Source organism: Cuculus canorus, chromosome 5 (genome assembly GCF_017976375.1).
Source record: "Cuculus canorus isolate bCucCan1 chromosome 5, bCucCan1.pri, whole genome shotgun sequence".
Lineage (NCBI taxonomy): Eukaryota > Metazoa > Chordata > Aves > Cuculiformes > Cuculidae > Cuculus > Cuculus canorus.
This window is the reverse complement of record NC_071405.1, coordinates 30338899-30359067: the sequence shown is the minus strand read 5'-3', so window position 1 is coordinate 30359067 and position 20169 is coordinate 30338899. Positions and strand designations below refer to the sequence as shown.

The 20169-nt window shown below is 44.9% G+C and overlaps 1 protein-coding gene across 8 annotated transcripts in view; it reads left to right on the top strand.

Moving 5' to 3' along the window:
* Positions 1-19918, top strand: part of LOC128852391 (exocyst complex component 3-like) — a 39870-nt gene extending 19952 nt beyond the window's left edge. For 7 of the 8 annotated variants that reach the window (XM_054068945.1, XM_054068946.1, XM_054068947.1 and 4 more), the window contains 10 exons: positions 1394-1511; positions 5400-5474; positions 7490-7590; positions 8627-8719; positions 10038-10170; positions 11251-11361; positions 12856-13011; positions 15987-16108; positions 17646-17831; positions 19782-19918. In XM_054068945.1, the coding sequence (XP_053924920.1) occupies positions 1394-1511; positions 5400-5474; positions 7490-7590; positions 8627-8719; positions 10038-10170; positions 11251-11361; positions 12856-13011; positions 15987-16108; positions 17646-17826 (1090 nt within the window). In that variant the 3' untranslated portion in view covers positions 17827-17831; positions 19782-19918. Of the gene's footprint in view, positions 1-1393; positions 1512-5399; positions 5475-7489; positions 7591-8626; positions 8720-10037; positions 10171-11250; positions 11362-12855; positions 13012-15986; positions 16109-16209; positions 16805-17645; positions 17832-19781 lie in introns of those variants that run through there. The other variant, XM_054068944.1, reaches the window with a different exon arrangement.
* Positions 19919-20169: the final 251 nt, after the last annotated feature.

The window sequence follows — 20169 nt, the reverse complement described above, 5'->3', positions numbered from 1 at the left end:
TTCTTTTTCTCTACATTTTTTCTCTGTCTCTGCTCTTCAGTTCTGAGGACAATCACTGCTTCCTGTTAATGTGGTGATGCTCAGGACTCTTACTGAGTTTAGCCTTTCCCACTACCTGTTTTATCTTCTGTGCTGTCAGAATCAGAGCCTTTTTTCATGCAGTACCATGCCTCTTTCTAAATCCTTAGTATCGGGCTCAGGGGTTTACCTGAGGTAGACGGATGTTTTGCCACTGGCCTCCTGTGGACATGCACAGTGTCCTGCTTTTCTTAAACAATTCTCTCACATTAAACCTTTTTTATCAAGGACCATAATACTCCTATTACTCCAGAGTAATTTCGTCTGGCCTTTATGTTAGGATGGTGCTCTGTGGACTCCTGTTGTCTCCTTGATTCTCTTAATGCTTTATCTGCCTTGTAGTTTGACTAGCTCTTTCCATACTTCCTGCATCAGTGTTCAGATCACAGGAAAAACATATAGCTGATCATTAAATTCCTTCACACATTTGGGAAAACGGATGTGGCTTTCCCCCTGATCTGAAGAGCAGCATAACTGGGACCTTTTGGCTCAATGTGAATTGAAAGCTTGTGGGTGTCATCAAAGACTGAAGCTTTCTTGTGATTTCTTTTTGTATGACAAGGGTGTTTGATTCTCTGTGTCCATGGTTACTTTGCTACTTGACAGCTTCAATCTACTTATGTCCTAATAGTTTTCAGCCCTTTTAGGTTATTTAATTGCTTCCATCCAAGCTTACTGCTTCTCTGTTCCTTGTATTAATTGAACTTATGAACCCTTGATTAGTTCATAACCATTTGATCAGGTGGGCTCTTCCCAGGGAGGGTAGTGGGTACACGCTGCTGTGTTCTGTCCTCAGACACATGGGAGATGGCCAGGATGCATCCCTTCTATTGCTACTTTTATAGGTTTGAAATGGTTAAACTTTGGTTTTAGATAAGAGTAATGGATTGATGAAATGTTCCCATATAGATGCAGTTGTCCTAGTATATAAGTGCTTTTTATTCCATTCAGAGAGAATATATGACATTTGTAAAAATATGCATCCCTGGAAGTGTGTTTGGGTGACTCTGGCCAAGCCCATGAAGGAATTCAGCAGCAGGACTGAGGGAAGGGGAGAGGGAAGTGGTGGGCAAAAATTGCTAATTGGGTAGCAAATATAGGAAGAAGAAAAAGAAACAGCACAAATGAATAGCTGGCAATAGGGCAGGACAAAGATGATCTACCATGTTGTGGCTGCCCTGTTGCTGCAAACGCTGCTGGGTCCTTGCAGAGCATCCTGTTTGCTTAGCAGCTGTGCAGGGGGTGCCAGGTGGGATATGGGCTGTGGACCAGCGGGAAGCTGCCCTTCTGGCTGAGCTCTTGTTTCTGTACGCAGTGGCAGCGAGACATGTCTGAGACCCAGGCAGACCCCCCAGCACAACCTTTCCCTTGGTGTGCAGTATCTCGTGTGGATTATTTTGAAGATTGAGGAAAAGTTACTTGCAGTTGCCCGGGTAAGAACTCAGGAGTTTTACCACAATCTGCCTGTTTTTATTCCCATGGTTTTAAAATAAAGAGTGCCCTTGTTAAATTAGCTGAGCCAGCTCTGCTCAGGTGTGTGTGAGCCCCAAGGTCTCTGTCTTGGCTAAGTTTCATTGCTGAGCCCAGATATGAAGATCCATGACTGTCTTCTGTCAAAGGGATGCTGCCCTGTCCTTGCTCCATAGCAAAGACATGCTGGGACATTTGCAATTTCCTCTTCATCTGATTGCTGCGCTTTCACAGGGCTGCAATCTACTCTGCTCAGAAGCCAATGTGTCTGAGGAAAGGAAAAATGTGTGAAATCCACTTCCTTATTGAGGGCTGTTTCAAGATGATGTTCATCTTCTCTCCAGCTGTTAATGAGCCCATGGTGTGCAATGGTTGGGCTTTTTTATAGTCCCTTTGCCTCAGCTGTGCAGGATATTGAGGCTGCAGGATTTGTCTGTATGTAGACCCCTCACAGCCCTCTCCAGCCTGCTAAACTGATACTGCTGAGGTTATAGCAAAGATTATTTCCAGAGCCCAGCACAAGAAATTGTGCACACCCAGCATGGCTGTCCCGCAGGGACAGAGCAGGGCATCCTGCCTTGCAATCCTACAGGGTGCCTCAGCTCCAGGGCTGCAGGTTCTCCTTTTCTCAGTGAAACTCCCCCTTTGAAGCGTGCTGTCTCGGTGAGTGGGATACAGATGAAGCAGGGAAGATGCATTGCAGAATGGGGAACTCTGAAGGAAACCATGCTGTTTGGAAAACTCAGTGGGGCCTTTTAGATTCAACTAAAGCCGAAATGCAGCAGCAGGAGTTACCCACTCATCTCTTATGTTTCCCTTCCCATCAGTCCCCTGACGAGCAGAAGAGGGGAAATGTTGTGGCAAACTGCTGAATCACCCCAAGGGAATTATGCTAAACTGCAGAAGTTTTCCTCAAGACCTAGTCCCTGAAGGAGAACAAGAAGTCACAAACATGGGAGTAGAGGTGCCAGCTGGTGACCATATGCTTAAAATCTACTGATTTCAGTGTTTAACATCAAGCATCTTTATGGGATGTTTCTAATGATGACTCTGTGGAAGACCACATGTTCTTAAGGTCTGTTTTTAGCATGTATTTCGGTGAAGGAAGTGACTTTACTCAGGGTAGTGCTAGTGAGGTTATCTTAGAGCATGTCACTGAGTCATTGACAAACCCTCCCAGATGCTGACTAACAGTGACACACGGATAGAGAATTTAACTCCTTTTTAAATTTTTTTTTATTCCTTCTAATGTAATGTCTGGAGAAAGCTCTTGTTTAATGATGAACTCTCTGCTTTCCTGATACACCATGCGCTGAGCAGGCTGACATAGATTTGGCAGGGGTTATAAGCTTTTGTGCCACACTGCCCTGAGTTGGCTGCATTTTTTCATGCCACCTTGAATCTGGAAGCATCACAGCTGTACATGGTGCTGCATTGTACACAGAGAGCAGAGCTGGAATTGCTGGAGAGAGTGATACAGCAGTAAGCAAGCTCACTTCAGATTTGGCCAGCAGAGGACCAGCTCCAGGTTCAAGCTAATGAGCTTAAGTGCACATGAGCTGACTCCATATGGAAAAATTATGGACATGTCTTTGCTTATAAAACCTGCTTTAACCTTCTATTACTTTTTCTAGGATACTCCAGTCCTGTATTATTCCAAATATTCAGAAGCTGTTCTTGAACAAATATCCTTTCAGTTATCTATGAGTAGTTTTAATAAAGAATTGTGACTGTAAATCCCATTGTGTGGGTTTTGCCACTTCAGTAGATGACTAAATTTTTCCAAATGAAAAGATACTGCCAAGAGTAAGCCATGGCCTACTTTGCCTGTGAATACCTGGCTTGTCACTGGGAGTGCTATCCTGCTATCTGCACAAACTAAAAGCACTTCAAACAGAAATAAGCTGTGAGAACTGCGACCATACCTTAAGGTGCTGAGAGCTCAGGCACCACCTGGGGTTCAAAACTACTTCCGAACTCCTCTATGGGGAATTCAGCCAGCTCTGCACACAGGCAGCATTCCCTCAGCCCAGACGTGTTTAGGGCAAGGGGACTTTGAGCCTTTGAGGTCGCAAGGCTGGTACACTGGAAATGACAGTGCCATTGATTGGATTGTCAACTCAACCCCCTTGCCCTTGCTACTGTACCGGGGAATTTAGTATGAGTGCAAGGCAAACCTTCCAGCACAATGCCAAGGTTCACTCCGATACGGAGAGGTAGAAAATGAACTTTCTATCCCCCGCTTTTCCAGCCTTAGCTCAAAACAGGCTATTTGTCCAAAATCAGTGATGGCAGGACTGGACACACACACCTGGACAGAAGCTCGAGGATGGTTTAGGCTGACCCACAAAGAATCACTTGAACCTGTGTCTTCCTCCCTCCGTCCTTCTGTTTTTTTCAAGTAGATAAAAGGAGGACTGTGAAGTTCATGTGCTTTGGAGAATCTGGGCAGAGGACCTGCAGCTACCCAAAGGAATAAAACTGTGCAGTTGTTCTGCCTGTCAGTGTGTCAGTGATGCACACCTCCCCAGTTTGAGCCTCTTAGCCAATTTTGACTGCACTTGACAACTATGTAGAGATCTAAAGGATGTTAAGTTCTCATGTGTTTTAAAACAGCAGCTGGACAGACAATGGACCCAAGTTATAACTCAACCCCTTGTATTTTCTGAGAGGAAGTGGTTGGATGGGCTGTTCACACTGATGGGCTGCCCGTCCATGGATCTGAAACTTGTGCTGATTCAGAAACATTGTCTGATCCAGAGCAACTAAGACCATAGTTCAACAAGTTATTGCCTTGCAGTTACTAACTAAATGCATGCTCTGTTCCATTGCCTGCAAGACCTTTATGTTGGCTTAAGATGACACATTTTACTGTGCAGGCTAGAAGTGTTTGTGCAGCTTGGCTGGGATGTATTATCTCAGCACGTCATGCTCACACAATTGTGCACAGTCAGGTGATGGCACTCATGAGGAAAGGAATTTTTTCTTGGGTTGTTTACAACTACTTATTTGTATTTGATTAACACTTTTCAATGATTTTAGCAGAGCAGTTGTTTTGAATATACTTTTGATGAAATTCTTCAGTGACAGCCACAAATTTCCTAATTCATCAGCCCAAAAAGAACAAAGACAAAAATGGAAGATCAGACTTTACATTCTTTCTGTTTCCTTGGAGGAAGAAGCAGAAATGAAAGAATAAATAAGCAAGCCAAGCTTTTGAGTTTAAAGCTTCTATAAAGGTCAGATCATGTTTTAAGCAATGAGCCCTTTCTCTGCAGTGTTTTGCTTTTACAGTCTATTCAAAATAACACAAGCCAGCCAAGCCTTGGGAAATTTCCCATCGTGCAGCCTTGTGGGGCTCATCTCTCTGTGGCAGTAGCTCAAAACAGTAACCCAGCTCCTCTTTGCACTCACAAGTCCCTGACTCAAGTGAGGAAATGCTTTTAATTAGCACTGGCTGGTTTATGTGGGTGCCGGCTCGAGCTAGGAGCAGTGGAAAATCTCAGATACGGTAGCTGGCAGCACAGTGTTGTGCCTAAATGTTGTTTTGCTGTGTGGACGCCTTCATTTGAGCCAAGCTAACTAGGGAAGACTGTAGATAACCCGAGCTGACACTGGGATGAAAGGAAGCTGCAAATCATTTAAACTCAAACAAACAATGTAGAACAAAACAGAACAATGTTATTAGGTCAGCTGGAAAATAGCCAGGCTTTGGGTTAAATGACATGGCCAAAAAAATAGAGACGGAAATTCGTGTAGTCCAAATGTATAAAGAGAGACTGGGAAACCTAACTCATTACAAATGCCATTGTATCTCAACTGTTCTTTTTTTCGTTTCTTTTCATATTTAGAAGGAAGTAGGGAAAGCTCTGAGAGAAGCCTTTGATATTGGGAAACCCCCTTGTACAGATGCTGCAGTCATTCAGGTAAACCAGAAGGAACTGAAAAACTCTCATGTTTGGAGCAGTTATGTTTTTTTTCCCCACAAATATGTAGGCATTTGGCAAGACTGAGTTTTGAATGTCTTTGGGCTAAGGTCAGTGTGTTACAAGCTTGCAAGTTAGCTGCAATACTTAAAATGCATCCCTTTGCTCCCAAACATGTTTTTATCTTGTGCATATGTAAAGAGAACTAAACTAATTAAAAACGATGAGCCTGAGATTAGCTGATTTGAGCTGAAACTGTATTTTCATGTATGCGCCCAGATTTTCATACAATATTTTGGTAAGTCATGGTGTATGTTAACTGGTCTGCTCTGTATGAGTTCTGCAAAACACTTTTATAAAAGCAGAAAGAGTTGCCAAGCCATGGCAGGTCCACGTATCTGGTGGTGCCAATGCAGGCAGCATGCTCCCTGCTTGTGTGCAGGGTGCAGCTGTGACTGCTGCCCTGATAGGTTAGGCAGCACAAGAGATTACTTGAGAGCACAGCCAAGTGCTTGGAGGACACTGCGGAAGCACGCTGCCAATTTATGAGCAGTACATACCATGGCCAGAGAGTGTTTAGATCAAGACATGCAGAAGGTTTAAAATAAATCCTGGAGTGTTCATGTGGACGCAAGTGATGCTGCAGGTCAGGAGCAGGTTGTGGGCTAACGTGATTGTGTCTTGCTTCTCCACTGCTACCCCCCAGCAGCAATCCTGTTTCAGGTCATGAGAGAGAGAAGTAGCCCCATGGTTCTTTGGGATGGCAGACAACCTCAGGCACCCTGTTGGAGGTGGCAGTAGGCATTATGGGTCAACAACAACTGGCTTTCCTTCTGAGGACACGGCTTTAGCTGGAAAAACCTGGCTTTTCTCACCCAGCTCAGACCCAGGGACCAAACGCAGAGCCTGTAGCCAGGACAGCTCCCTCCTTGCATTGCTCTGTGCCTGTTAGAGCAGGGAAACAGTGATGTACTCAGTGATGTACCAGTGCTAGGGTTGCTTTTAGCTATCAAACCAGCTTTCCCCCTGCCCTGCTGCTGGCTGACAGAACAAAGCTTTCTTACAAGGACCAGGCCAAAGACTGCTTTGAATTCTGTGGTCCTCATATCTGCAACATCTGGCTATGCTTCAGCACAAGTGGTTTTGCTCTGTTGTGTATGTAACTGACAGTTTTGAATGCTCTGGGGTAGATAATGGAAAAGCCTGGAGAAATTGGAAAGCCTTATCAAATTACCACCTCCTCAATTTTCTTAGGCTTATGCTTTAAGACGAGATAGAAAACGAACAAGGTATCATGGAAATTCTTCAGCCATGGTTCCCTGGCAGTTTGGGGTAGCATATTTTATCCTGCCCCTTTGGGAGAACTTTTTCATCTGTTGTGAGCTGTGGAAAAACCCATTCATGGTATGAGTCACCCTTTGTCTCTGGCTCATGCTTTCCAGAGCACCAGGAGATCACAGTGGTATGATTCCATCTGTCTCCTTTTATCCATCTGGCTCTCCTCCCCTTCAAGCTATTGTTTCCACAGAACAACTAATGGGCAGCATTAAGTTGCCACCTGCTCAAGCCTGCCCAATATGGGATGGATTTTTAGCTATCTGGCACAGCCCACCTCCTGCAGGCACCTGGGCCACCCAACTGGGGTCAGTGGGGCAAGACAGGTGATATGGGGTTTAACACACATTGCCACGTCAGGCATGAGCAGAAGACACCTGTCTTCTTCAGACATCCCTAGTAGAAACTCTGGCAGAGGCACAGGGCACACAGAGCTACTAAACTTTTTTTTTTTAGTATTTGCACCCAATTTTATCTGTGAGGGTGAATCATGCAGAAATGCAAGTGCTCCCTCAGATGGCAGGTCTACTTTCATTTTCATAAGGTCTCTCAAAACCCAAACTGAAGTTGTTGACTAGGAGGCAAGGGGATTTGCAGTGAAGTGAGGGATGGGATGTATTCCTGTTCACTATATAGGAAAAATAGCTTTGGCCCATTCTCTTACACTTTGAAATCCACAGATACTAACAGAGAAGATGGAGGCTACCTGGCGTGTCAGCGAGAGCTTGAGTGAGAAGGTGGAAGCTGTGTGCCTGGAGGAGTGCCTGAGCTTCTTGGCGAGGTAGGAAGGATGCTGTTTTCCTCCTTGGCACGTCCTCAGTGCTCAGAAGAAAGAAATCCTGATGAAGTGACTGCTGCTGCTATGTTAACCCGGATCTGCCATTGCTCCTGTTTTGTTTGATGGTTGTTTCCCATCAAGCTGTTACTGGAGGGACAGCTCTTCGCTGCTGTTTATGTGCTCAGCATTGGTTGTTGGACTAAAGCTGAGGGAACAAAGAGCACCAGACTTGCCTGGACAGGTTAAAGCCTTGGGGGATGTTTGTTCTGGAGAGGCTCGGACCTTAAAAACAACCAGAAAGAGGTGCAGCTATGTGGCCAGTGGCCAGGCTTGGGCTGTGCTTTCCAGGCATGGTGCTCCCTGCTAGTTCCCTGGGAAGGTGAGGAGCTCTGCTTTGTCCTGCTTCTCAGAAGAGGACAAATATCTTCTTCTCATCTTCTGCCCTCTTACCACTTCTTCAGGCTTCCTTTATCTGCTTTTTGTTCTTGGGCATCTCCCTCCCTGCAGCAGAAAATGTCAGTGCTGCTGGTTGTAGAGGAACATTTCAGAGGAGGTTTCATTTAAGATCCTTGGCCCTTCACATTATAAGAGGAAGGAAATTCCTGTAAAATGGAGTTGAATGGAGTTGTCCAGGAGACATTTGTGGACTGAAGCTATGATGAAGTGGTTGATAGACTTTGTGGGTTATTCACACATGCTGAGGCTTTATTCTGCAGCTTTATCAACAAAGCCCCAGTTTCTTTCCAGAAGCAGCCACAGCAATGGTAAAATGAACGTCCTGCCTCTTGACCTCTGGCAGTGGCACCCAGGCAGCTCGAGGGCTCTCTCTGTGCCACTCCTGTGCTCTACTTCCTCACCAGCTGGGCACAACAGAGATTGTCTTTGTTCTGCTTTAGATCCCCCCCTTGGGGAGTGAAACTCTGCATAATGAAAATATAAATAATTGGAAGATATTTCCCCCATTTGCTGCTGGGCTAACACTTTCAGATGCATTATGGAGCACACCTGCTTAAAGATATGTCTTCCTGTTTTAATCTAGCTATGAAAATGAAGTAAGAAGCTTCTTCCAGCTCGATGGCTGCCTGGGGATTGGTAGCAGCTTGCGAATCCTGGAGAACTGCTGCATTCTCAGGTTAGAAACAAGACTCTAGAGGCAGCCGTAGTGAAATTAATTTTCTTCTGTCTGATCTTCCTACTCTCCTATGAGGTCAGCCATCTGGTATCTGGTCATGTAACCTCATGCACACCGACCCTTAAGGAAGGGGGGAGCTAGCTGTGGTCAGCAAGACCTCTTCAGAGCTGCCTGGCTGACCCAGCAAAAGACTCATGTGGGGCTCTGCCTGTGGCCAGGGCCAGGACTGCTGTATTGGCAGCCTGGTACTTCTGCTTCTCACGTGCTCCCAAACCCTGCAGATACAGGGACCATAGTCTGTGGTCCACCATCTCATTCTTCCTGGTGTCCTCTACCTTGAGCAGGAGGCGAGCAGGAGGCATGCAGGGACGCCACATTGCATGTGGGGGCGTTACCCTGGCCAACTCTGCTATGTGTTGTGAGGTGTTTCTTCTCCCTGACCCATTCTCCCTTAGCAGGAAAGCTTCATAAATGTTGCCCTAAGATGGGTGTGCACTTCAATTTAACCCCAATCTTAATTACTTCACTGAATGAAACTCAGTTGAACATGCCAGGCTTTCCCTGGGTTGCTAGGAAGGAGGTAGGCAATAAAGCACAGAAGGGTGGGGGAGGCTGTTTGCACCTACAGACTAATTTCAGAAGTGCTTGCAGCAGTACAGAGAACAAGATTGCTTCCTTCCTTCCTGTGTGACATTGTCTGGGGATCTTTGGAGTCAGCAAAATGCCTAAATCCAGCATATGGACAGTGCTTACTTGATGTTGCAGCCTTGCATTGAGCCTAGGTAGCTGTTTTGTTTGTTGTATTTGCATGTTGCTGATGTTGGATCCTGGACTGAATACTGATAAGACTCTCTTACATAATTCTTTACAGTGATACTGAGAATGATGTTATACACTGAGCTTTCACAGAAAGTAAAATGTCCAGTTTCAAACTGGTAATCATTTTTAACTAGGATTTTCTGACTTGAAGTCTGTTCTGATGGAAGATTATTGTTCGTCTTGTATTTGTAGGGTATGAGAGGCCCGCAGGATGCTCATCCAGTCTCCATTCATCAAGGCCACTTCACACCTCCTAATTTTTTAAAATACTAGAATTTTTACCTATCTAATCTCACTAATGGAGGCTACAAGTGGCATTTGTGTGCAAAGAAGGGTGCACATATGTGGATCACTTCTCCAGCCCTGGACCTGAGCATATGTCCATTCAATTACCCAGGCAGTCATGTTGGTTACTGTTGGAAGAGTTTTGATCTGAGAGAATCACCTGGTTTGATCTGATCAATACTTTCCATATCCCCTCCCTTTTTTTTTTTAACAGAACTATATGGCATAAGCTAACATACATTTGCAGTGCCAGCACTGGTCAGGATGTTAAGGTAAATGGATTTCTAGACAGGATGGAAGATGAGATTACGGAGTATTTTCTGCAAACAGTCACTTCTAAAGTCAAGGTATGGGAGACTCACGTTAACACTGAATATTTTAAAACTGTAGGGCAGGCACACACTTCACTCTTACATCCATGATTTGAAATGGGTGAAACCACAGTTTAATCTTCAGGCCTAGTACCTTCCTCTGCCTTGTCTGAAGCTGCATACTGACAGCTTCATCTTTTCAGTTTCTGGATTCTACTGTTTGTAGTATTTGCTGTTGTGCTACAAATGGGTACACCGTGCTGCCCCTGGGCACCCAAACTGCAGGGTCTGAACTTCACCTGGTACCTACTCATCCTCAGCAGCTGAGCATCTTCCCAGGGCAGTGATGACTCACAGAGCCCAAAGCTATGATGGTTAGTCAGGATGTAGAGAAGGCTGACCAGAAATATATCCCTCCCTTGGGTAAGTTCCCCTTCCTTCACACTTTGTCATGTTAAACTCTTATACCAGACACCCAGCTTCATATCCTGGGCTCCATATTCAGATAACACATGACTGCAGGCTCCTAATAGTGGGTGGTGGTGTGTGCCTGTCCCATGGGCCTACATGTCAAGATAGGAGTTGAGGGTGGTTCTGACAGGGATTGTGGACAATGCTGGGGAGGAACAGGACACCTGGGGCTCAGGTTTTAAGACCTCCTCTAGCTATGTTGACACAGGATTTGCATCATGAAAAGCAGAATTTATCCCGTGTGCCTGCTAATTGATACTTATACTTTCCCATTGAATAAGAGGGAATGGCCATGCTGAGAGCAGGACGCTGGAGAAAAAAAACACTGAATAGCTGGCTCTTCCTGCACTCGCCATCCATAGGGGCAGGTTTTACATAGACCCTGGATAAGAGCTATTGCTACCCATTTTTCGTAGTTTTTGGTCTTCCAGGATTGTGCTTAAGAACTTAATACACCCTTCCTGAGTTTGAATTATTTCTTTCTTTCACGTTTTGCTTCTCTTTGAAATGAAGGCACAGGATGCTGCTGCTCATGAAGAAGTGTTTCTGATAGCAGAAAGAGCAAAAGTACAGTAATTCCCCTCTGTTGTCTGTGCAGTGTCTCTATATGTGCACCTTTTGACTCTGTCTGTCCCTTTTCCTCAGGGATCACTGAAGGACCACTTCAAAAAGTTTGACAGTGGTTTTGACCACATCCTTGAATCTTTAAAGCAAAGCTTTTTGGCATTTGGGAAGAAAAAAACAGAGGTGTATAAGGTAAGAAATAGGAAAGAAAGAACAAGATACTACTCAGGAAGTAACTAAAACTAGGCCTTCAACCTCTGGATGGCACAGTATTTGAACATTAATCCAAACTACAATTTCATCTGTTGTTAAAAGGGCTTTTAAAGATCTAGTGGTCCCAGTTCAGTTCCTTTGTCCAACAGAGTTGGATATCTTCTTTACTCTGATAGCAAGGCTCTTTATGCAATCTCAGCAGCGAAACCAACAATGGAAGAAATGTGGAAACTGAATATAAGTAATGAATCTAAATATAGAGCAGGAACATTGGGCCATATCTGATACTAGCATTGCCCCAATACCATTATATTGTAAACTTCAGCTTCTAACGTGCTTCAACCTTAGCTGTAAGGTATACATCATCCCTTTGATGAAGAGTGGACACGTGGAGAGGTGAAAGGTCCAGATCCTCAAAGGACATGGTTTCTCAGACAGCGTTAAATATGCCAGGGTTGATAAAGGGCAACCGCACAAAGCACCTAAGCTATTTCACCTTTAACTTTTCCAGAGTCTTATGACACCTTTGAGTTTGGCTCTTCAGCAGTGAGATTGGTACCTGAGGTCTTTTGCTCACAGGTTGGATTTGCTGCTGCTACCTGTGCTGCACATGTATCCCTAAGTACTGGCCTCTCTTTCTCTTACCCTTCCCAGTCTGCAGGCTCTTTGTCAGTGCCAGTTTTAATTAACATTTTGAAATGTGGAAAAAGGTAACGGAACAGAAAAAAATTAGGAGTTATTCTGCTGTTGCTCAGAGCCTGTCACTGGACATTATGTCACATTAGTGCTGGGGCAAGCAGCAGCTCGGTGGTGGAGCGCTGTGCCAGAGCTGTCTGTCTCTTGCTTTGTCTCTTTTGCACAGGACTGGGGATTTCCTGTACCTTTGGACTGCAGCCTAAACTGGCTCTGATTTCAATTGCTAATGAAAATGTGGTTTCTGTGCAGCAGCCCATTTCCCCTTAGAAATACCCTCTGTCCCTTTCAGACACTGCATGTTTCTCAGCAGGGTGTGGGTGGCTCAGAGATGCCCAAGTGACTACTCTGTGCCCAGCCATAACTGTGTGCCCAAAGGTATGTCCCTGGAATGTCTCTAGTAGTGGTGCTCCAGAGAGGCTGGATCTGGCTTAGTCTGTAAATCCATGCTTTCCTCAACTGATGTGTGTGTTGACTTGGAGCTAAGCCAAGTGTCACTGATGTTCTGAAGTGTGAGTGACTTTTGGCTCACCTAACTGGTCCCATTGCTTTTGGTTAGATGTCTCCATACTTACCATCTCCACACTTTTTGTCATCCACATACAGCTTGGAGGAGCTCCATTAGATCAGGCATTTTAAAGGGATACTTAAGCAAAGAAATGGAACGGCCATCTGCACGGAGCCTATATCCACTGTTTACATTGATCAGAGTCCTGTAGGTATGGTCTGGTCCTTGCTTGGTACAGGGAAGTTAATCTGGGTGTCTTTGCTCTGGAACAGGCACTTGTCATGGCTGTCAACGCCATCATTATTACAGAATATATGCAGGCCCTCCTGACCACTTCCAGGAAACCATCTTCTGTGCAGAGAAGGAGGATCATCGGCAAGATAGAAGAAGATCATAGGATGCTGCAAACAGTCTTTAAAGTGTGCTTAGTAAGTCTTTGACAAGGTTACAGTTTTGCTCTCTGTCATCAAGAACAGTACCAGTAGAGGAAAAGGCTCTGAAAGCTTAAGAGGTCTCACCACGGTGGTATCTGCCTTCACAGAAATGACAATCAGATGTGCTGACAGCCCTTCTGATCTGCCAGAAGCTGTTAGTTTATAGTTTTGAAATGTGTGACTAGAGGAGGCAAATTTTGCATTCCTACCACTGAAATAAGAATTTCCTCTGAGCTGGTAAGACAGCTCCAAAGCTGTCAGCTTCCCCAGGGAAGCCTTTGGTACATAGAATGGAGGTGCAGATGATGAAGAACTGTGTTCCCCTCAGTACTTTCCCTTGAGCCTCTAGAGTGATGAACCAAATCAGCTACTCCACATCTTCACTTTCTCTGTGTGTTGCCCTGTATGTCTTCTCCTCCCAGGACGTGGGGAATGTGTTGTTACCCTCTGACCAGCCTCCTCCCTCCCTGCAGGCCCTTCTCATTCCCTCAGAGCTGGGCTGATGGCTGTGTGAGCCATTTCCCTGTGCTGCAGCGTCATGGGTGGAAACATGCTGATGCTGTTGTGGCTGGTGACAGCTGCAGGAAGGAACGAGTTTTCCTGCAGGGGTAAACACCTCATAGCATCGGGAGGTAAAGATGCCTTTCAAAAGGGATAGATTGGGTGTAAAAGCTGAGCCACACCTTTGAAGAAAACTTACGGAAAAAATGCTAGGTCTGATTTGCAGAGGCAATCTTGGAATATTTAAAAAGCCTCTTTGCTCAATTAGTTGTCTGGTGTAATTGGCAATGCTACACACGGAATCTGGGGATGCCACCAGGCTGTCATATGGGTTCCTTGATTACCCAAGGGCAGGAACTTCAGTGCCAGCAGCATCCCCTCCTGTGGCTCCTCCAGCTGGAGAATTGCTGCCATGCAATGTCCCTTGCCATAGCTCATTTGGAAATGCAGGCTGAGAGTGGGCAGGCATAACACTTTGCAAGAGGCTGGGTGATAGCAAAGGTAGTTTGGTAACAGGACTCAGATGTGACAGAGCAGACAATGTTGCAGCTGTATTGATTTTAATAATTTCACAAATTTGGAGTCATTCTCGTGACTTCCAAATTTAAGTGCTAGGAACTGGATATGTATTTTCTCCTATATAAACCCTCCTACAAGCCATCTGTCAGCAATTCTTGGTTTGTCTAAAGAATCAAATCAAAAGAAATCAAAATGATCACCTGTAATCTCCTCTAAAAACTTCCCAGATCTATTACATTTAATGTGTTATTTTCATGGTGTAAAGTTGGAAGCTGGCAGTGCTTTTAACTGAAGATCCATATTTCCTGGAGTGATCACTCACAGCCAAGTCAATGCCTTGAGCAACTGAGCCATTGGAAATAGCAGGAAGATTCCCTAATCTCAACTTGGAAGTTTACCAGCAATGCTGTGCTCAGCATCAGCTTTGGATGTTATGTGCAAGGATAGCTGGTTTTATAGTGTAAAGGGGATACAAGAAATCTGATTACATATTGAAACCCTGCTTGGGTAAAAAATTCTGCGTTTAGTTAGCACAGTTTCCCTTGTGCCCTAAATCTGTTCACTTTCTTATTGATGTGGGAGTACTGAAAACCTCAGGGAGGAAATGCGCAAGTGATTTGCAGGGGACTGTCAGTCGAATGAGGCACATGGTTATGCATGCAAAATATGTACTCTGCTGCAGATTGAATTTATCATGCAGTTGCTGCACAGGCTGCACCTGCTCCCTGCCCTGCTCTGCCCTCTCTCCAGGCTCTTCCTTCCCCTCTGTCCTCAAAACACATTAGGAAATACCTTGCTTCTCTCTCAAGTGCAGTATGTGGCAAAGGAACTTAAGCACTGCTGACAAGACACCTCTTTTTTGTCCTTTTAGATTGCAGGCTGTTTACCTCTGACCTTGCCAATTAATATAGTTCATAACTAAATCTGACACCTTCAAATCAATTAGCATTTTGTAATACTGAGCTTGCCAAGTGTGAAGCCTTGCAGTATCGGTGTGTTAGGAGCCGAGTACAGCTTGTGCACTGTGCAGAGCTAGACATGCTGTGTGCCTGCAGTGCGGAGGAAGAGAGAGAAGACTGCTTCAAATATCACTATTATTTTTAATTTATGTTCAATGTGGAGGTGAGCTAGACAGAGCATGCAGCCTGATGTTTCTAATACCCTGTGGAGATCAGGGGAGCCTGGGCTTCTCCTACCCCAGTTTGGCAGCCTGTTCTCCAGGTTTGCTTTGTCACAGAGTCTTTGCTGACGTGATGGCATCAATAATTCAGGGAAGCAATTTAATTTCATTACTGCACCAATGAAAAATGTGAGCAAGACGTGAAGCTCTTTCAGCACTTCATCCGCATTCTGCTTCCTCCAGCTTTGCTAAAAATGCTGTTTCTCAATGAGGTTTTATTCTGTGTGCTCTAGCTCAGATGGAGCTGATCATATGCAGCATCCACCAGCCATATCATGTCCTTTATAGTGTCCAGCCCCGCTTCCATTTTTTTTTTAGAGAATCTGTGTCCCCTCATGCTCTTCCCAAGGTCACTTTGCTGTCCCTGGGCTTGCTCCAGGGCTGCAGAAATGCCGTCATGTGCTCACCAACTGAGCTTGTTTTCACATACATGCAGGGCTGTGCTTACCTGTGGAAGAAAACCACTTCCCAAAGGGCAAAACAGTTTCAAGGGACTGGTGACGTAGATACCTTTGCCTGTTTCGCAAAAAGAAATGCAAGAGGGTATTCTGTGCTATTGAAAGCATATTTTATGCCTGGAAGCAGTCTGTGCTACACGTTGGTTTCTTTTCTCCTGCCCCAGAGGGAAAACAGTCTTCTACACACATGCACAAACAGTACTGCAAAAATTGTAAAGCATGCAGTGAGCTCCCCAGTCTGATACAAGTCTGGCTTTTAATGTTGTATGCTGCTTCCCTTGCCCTGAACACAGCCTTGCTTCTCTCCCCAGGGTCCTGCAGCTGGTCCCCTCAAGGATCCTATAAAAGCAATTTTAGAACTTATTCAAACTTCTGATGCTGAGGGGATGAAAATAGCCCTTCTACCCATTCTCAAAGAGTTTCCTTATCTAAGGTGAGGTCTTTTATTGGTTTTACTTGCATAGTTTCTTACATGATTTTTCATCTCCCGAAGACCTTTAGCAATATTAATACTGTGATATTTGCTCTTTGCAGCACGCTGGGCCAGGCACAATGCTTACCTTTGAGTGCACTTGGTGCTGCCTGTTCACAGATGCTGATTAACATGGTTTGTAACTTTGTCAGGTATTAGGCAGTGGAATTGAGATGTCCTCCTGTAAAGGTGAAGGATGAAATCTCTGTCAACAAACCAGAATTGCTGTGGAAAAAATACTATCTGAATGGACAATTTATGGGCATATGTGCCAAGTGTATGTTCCAAGAACATCCTTAACTCAGGCATTTCATAACTTCTAAGTGCTTGGCTTTTGTCTTTAACACTTCACCAGTCCTTTTCTAGTTATAACTATTTCCACAAATCCTAGATATATTCAGCAAGAAAATACACTTCCATTTCTCACAGGAAGCTGTTAAGAGGAATGAAATCCAGCTTTCATTAGGAAGATGAGATCTTAGATGACTGCATTTGTTCCAAAGTCTGTGGTTTATTACATCCATCTTTTGTTCTGGTGTCTTATGCTGGTGACTGTATTTTCCAAGCTAAAGCGATTACAGTGCAGGGTGCTCTGTCACAGCATGCTATGGAGGCCAAAGGTGTGAAGAGCTTCAAATTGGGAGCAGACAATTTGTGGTAGGTAATTATTCAGTGCCTATTCAACATGACAGTCATGATATAACTCCCAGCAGAGGAAGTCGCTAAACTGCAGTCTGCCAGAAGAAAAAAAAAAAAAAAAAAAAAAAAAGCAAAGAGAGATCATGTTATGCTTTGTTTAGTTTCTGTATTCTTTTCCCAAGCATTGACTACTTTTGAAGATGCTATTGAGCTAAAATGCTGCTTATCTGGTATGGCATAGCAATTCTTATTTTCTTACTATGTCTATATATACACACACGTACATAACTAGTAATATAGATATAATACTATATGTTTCGGTAGAGATATACATAGTACAGGAAGTTGGCATAATAAGTACTCAGAAGAATATAATTTTGATCCAGATCTCAGAGGAGGTCATCCTGGTGTGAGTAGATGCACTGTTCTTGATTTCCGCAGATTCCTGTATGTTTAAAACTGTTTGGCCAGAATACATTTGTCCTGTTTGTTAATCAGACTCATATGGTGTGGCCGTGCTCAGTGAAGCAATGCTATAAGAAGAAAAGATATCAAAAATGCCTCCAAATTGTCAAATGCAGAGTATCCTGTAGCCTATCATGGCAGATTCAGATCTTTTTCTAGAAGAACCCTGAGGTGAAGATTTCCACAGCTTCACAAGGATGCTGTGCACCCTGATCTTGGCCATATCCCACACAGCTCTTGTGATACAGCCTCCTCCTTGTTAGGTGGCCAGAGGGTGTAAAAAAAGCAGCCTGGCAGCTTCCAGTCTTTGGTCTGGTCCACCAAACTGAGTGATAGGAAGCAAGCTCTTTTTCTTGACTTGTTCACTGACCTGCCCTCTTATCCTTTTGGGAAGGAAGGAACATCTGAATGCAGTGTTGGACATAAAAGACTCACTCAGCCGAGAAGACAGAGCTGCTCTCTTGAAGGCATTTCATGATAATTGCAGGGAATCAGAAACAGAAGCAAACTTGCTTTTTGCAGACATAGAAGTAAAACCTAGCAAATGTGGACTCTGTGGCTGCCTCTGTTGTTAGCAAAGGTAGGTATGTGCGTGAGCATGCTTGTGTTTAACACGTGTACCTGCACAGGTGTGGGCAGTCTTGCTTACAGGGAGGCAGACTGACCTCCTGGAGGTCCTCTTTGTGGTATATACCAGTTCTACTTCCCTCTCTCTGCCTGCACATTTCCATGTTATGAAGCATAGTGTTGTAGGCATTACAGGGCATCGAATGCTTAGATGCACGATTAGGGTTGCAGCAGGAACAAATGAGAAGACAGGCTCTTTTCCCCTGTTCTTTGCTCCTATCTGTGTGTTCCTGCACCAGCTTCTCTTTGCAGCATCCCCTCCCTCACAGTTCTTACTATGTGCACAGGCAGCATCTCCCAGGCAAGTGCTGCTGCCTCCTGGCGGGGCATACTGAGGGATTTCCTCCTTGGTGGGCCTCCTGCTTCCCTGGTGCTGAAGAGAGGGATATATGAGCTCTGCTGCTGCCCCCTCCATGGCAGCTGTGTTAATTAAACTGGGCTTGGTCCTGTTCAGGTGACCGAGAGCACCAGAGGCAAGTGTGCCCACTCCATGCTGGCAGCAGGAGTATGGCAGAAGGGAGGAGGGATAAAAGTCAGAGGGATGACTGTCAATGTAAGGCCTTAAATCCCCTGGGGTGAATTGGCAGGGCTCATTTGGAACACCTGCAATCTTCTTTCTGTTTCCTAAAGGATTCCTTCGCAGTCACAGATTGCGTATTTTTTAGGGGGAGGTAAGTTGCAGCAGATTTCGAAACTAAGCAGGTCCTCATGGTTTAAAAATATATCTTAGTGGAGAACATGTGGCTGTTTGCTTCACTTCAAGTAATCTGCAACTTCTTTTTGGTCCAAATCTGTCCAGCTCCAGCTCAGAGCCAGATAATTTTGTTTTATCTTTGCCAGGCTAGAGTGCTTGGCTATTAGAAACAGCCCCCCTCAGGTAATATTTACAGATTGTCACTAGTCACCTTTTGTTTGACTAGCTGACTTGACTGAGTATCTCAGGTCGAGAAGCACAGTCCCTTTCCACCTCCTCCTCTGCTCTCTGGTGTCACCATTTATTTATAGTTCCCCACATTAGCAGATCAGGGATGAATTACGCAGGGCTCTGACCTGGGGCCTCCAGGCACAAGCAGACAGCGGGCTACCCTGGTAGCAGGGAGCAAAGGCAATTAAAGAAACAATTAATAAACACACAAGCATTCCCTTCCTAAAGTAAACCAATTCTGATATAATGAGCTGGCTATCAGCCACCCTCTTTTATATGCTCCTTTAAAGAAATTACCCATGGCATCACCTTTGCTTTAGAAAAGAGGTTCAGGGACATGTTTTTTAAACACTGTAAGTCCCTTAATCTCCTACTTCCTGAAATCCCCCAGGTAAATAGGATCCCAAATCCCAGAAGACCTAGCTGAGTGTGCAGTGCGGTGCAATCTTGTGTGTAGTACAGGTTAGGAGACTCGCCTAAGCTCAGGGCTAGCAGTAATGGTGAAATCAGTTATGGGGTGTGCTCAGAGGAAGGTCACCTTCCTCCTTTCATCCCAGCCCTGCAGATTTGCTGCCATGGTGTGGGATGTGACCTGCAGGTACACTGGGAATTATCTGCTTTCTCCCAGTCAGGAATACAATAGTTGCATGTATTTGTCGCTTCTGTATATGGAGGTGGGAGGACTTTGGAAAAGTGTTATCTTTGGTTGTTTCGTATTAGTGTGAAATAACCTCCCAGAAGAAAATGAGCATATTTGGCTAGAGTGGGCAGGGGGCAGCAGGGATGCTACCCACGGCTGTGGGCCCGTGGATTGTGTTAGCCAGAGTAACCCAGGAACTGGAGATTTTTAGCAGGTAAGTGTTGATACAGCTTCATCCAAGAGTATGTGCATAGGAGGGATGTTTCTGGTGTTTGACTCTTGCACATGTTCTGACGCGTGCTATTTAATTATCCAGCATTTTTCTTGCTTTCCCTCAGGCCTCCTGTGAGAAACATGAGGTCTCACTCCCACGCAGCAGCAACTGCGATCACAACTCCTTGGAAGCTTCAGGAAGCCATGCAGCCGAATGCACAGAGAAGCCTGACAGCTACGGAAGATATGATCCCTGCACTTTTGGCCCAAATGTGATGTCCAGGCAGAAGATGAATGGGATATAGCAGAAAGACATTCCTTCAAAATTTCCTAGAGACTGCTGCTTAGCTGAATCCTGGTGGTTATTCCCAGGATGTAGCATGGTGGTGTGTGGAGGAGGAAGGTTCCCTCTTGCCAGATTTCTCTCTGTTGTCACCCCTTGTTTCATGCAATCTCACATGAAACCAGGGAGTGCTGCACCACACGGTGTCCTAGAGGATGACATGGCATCAC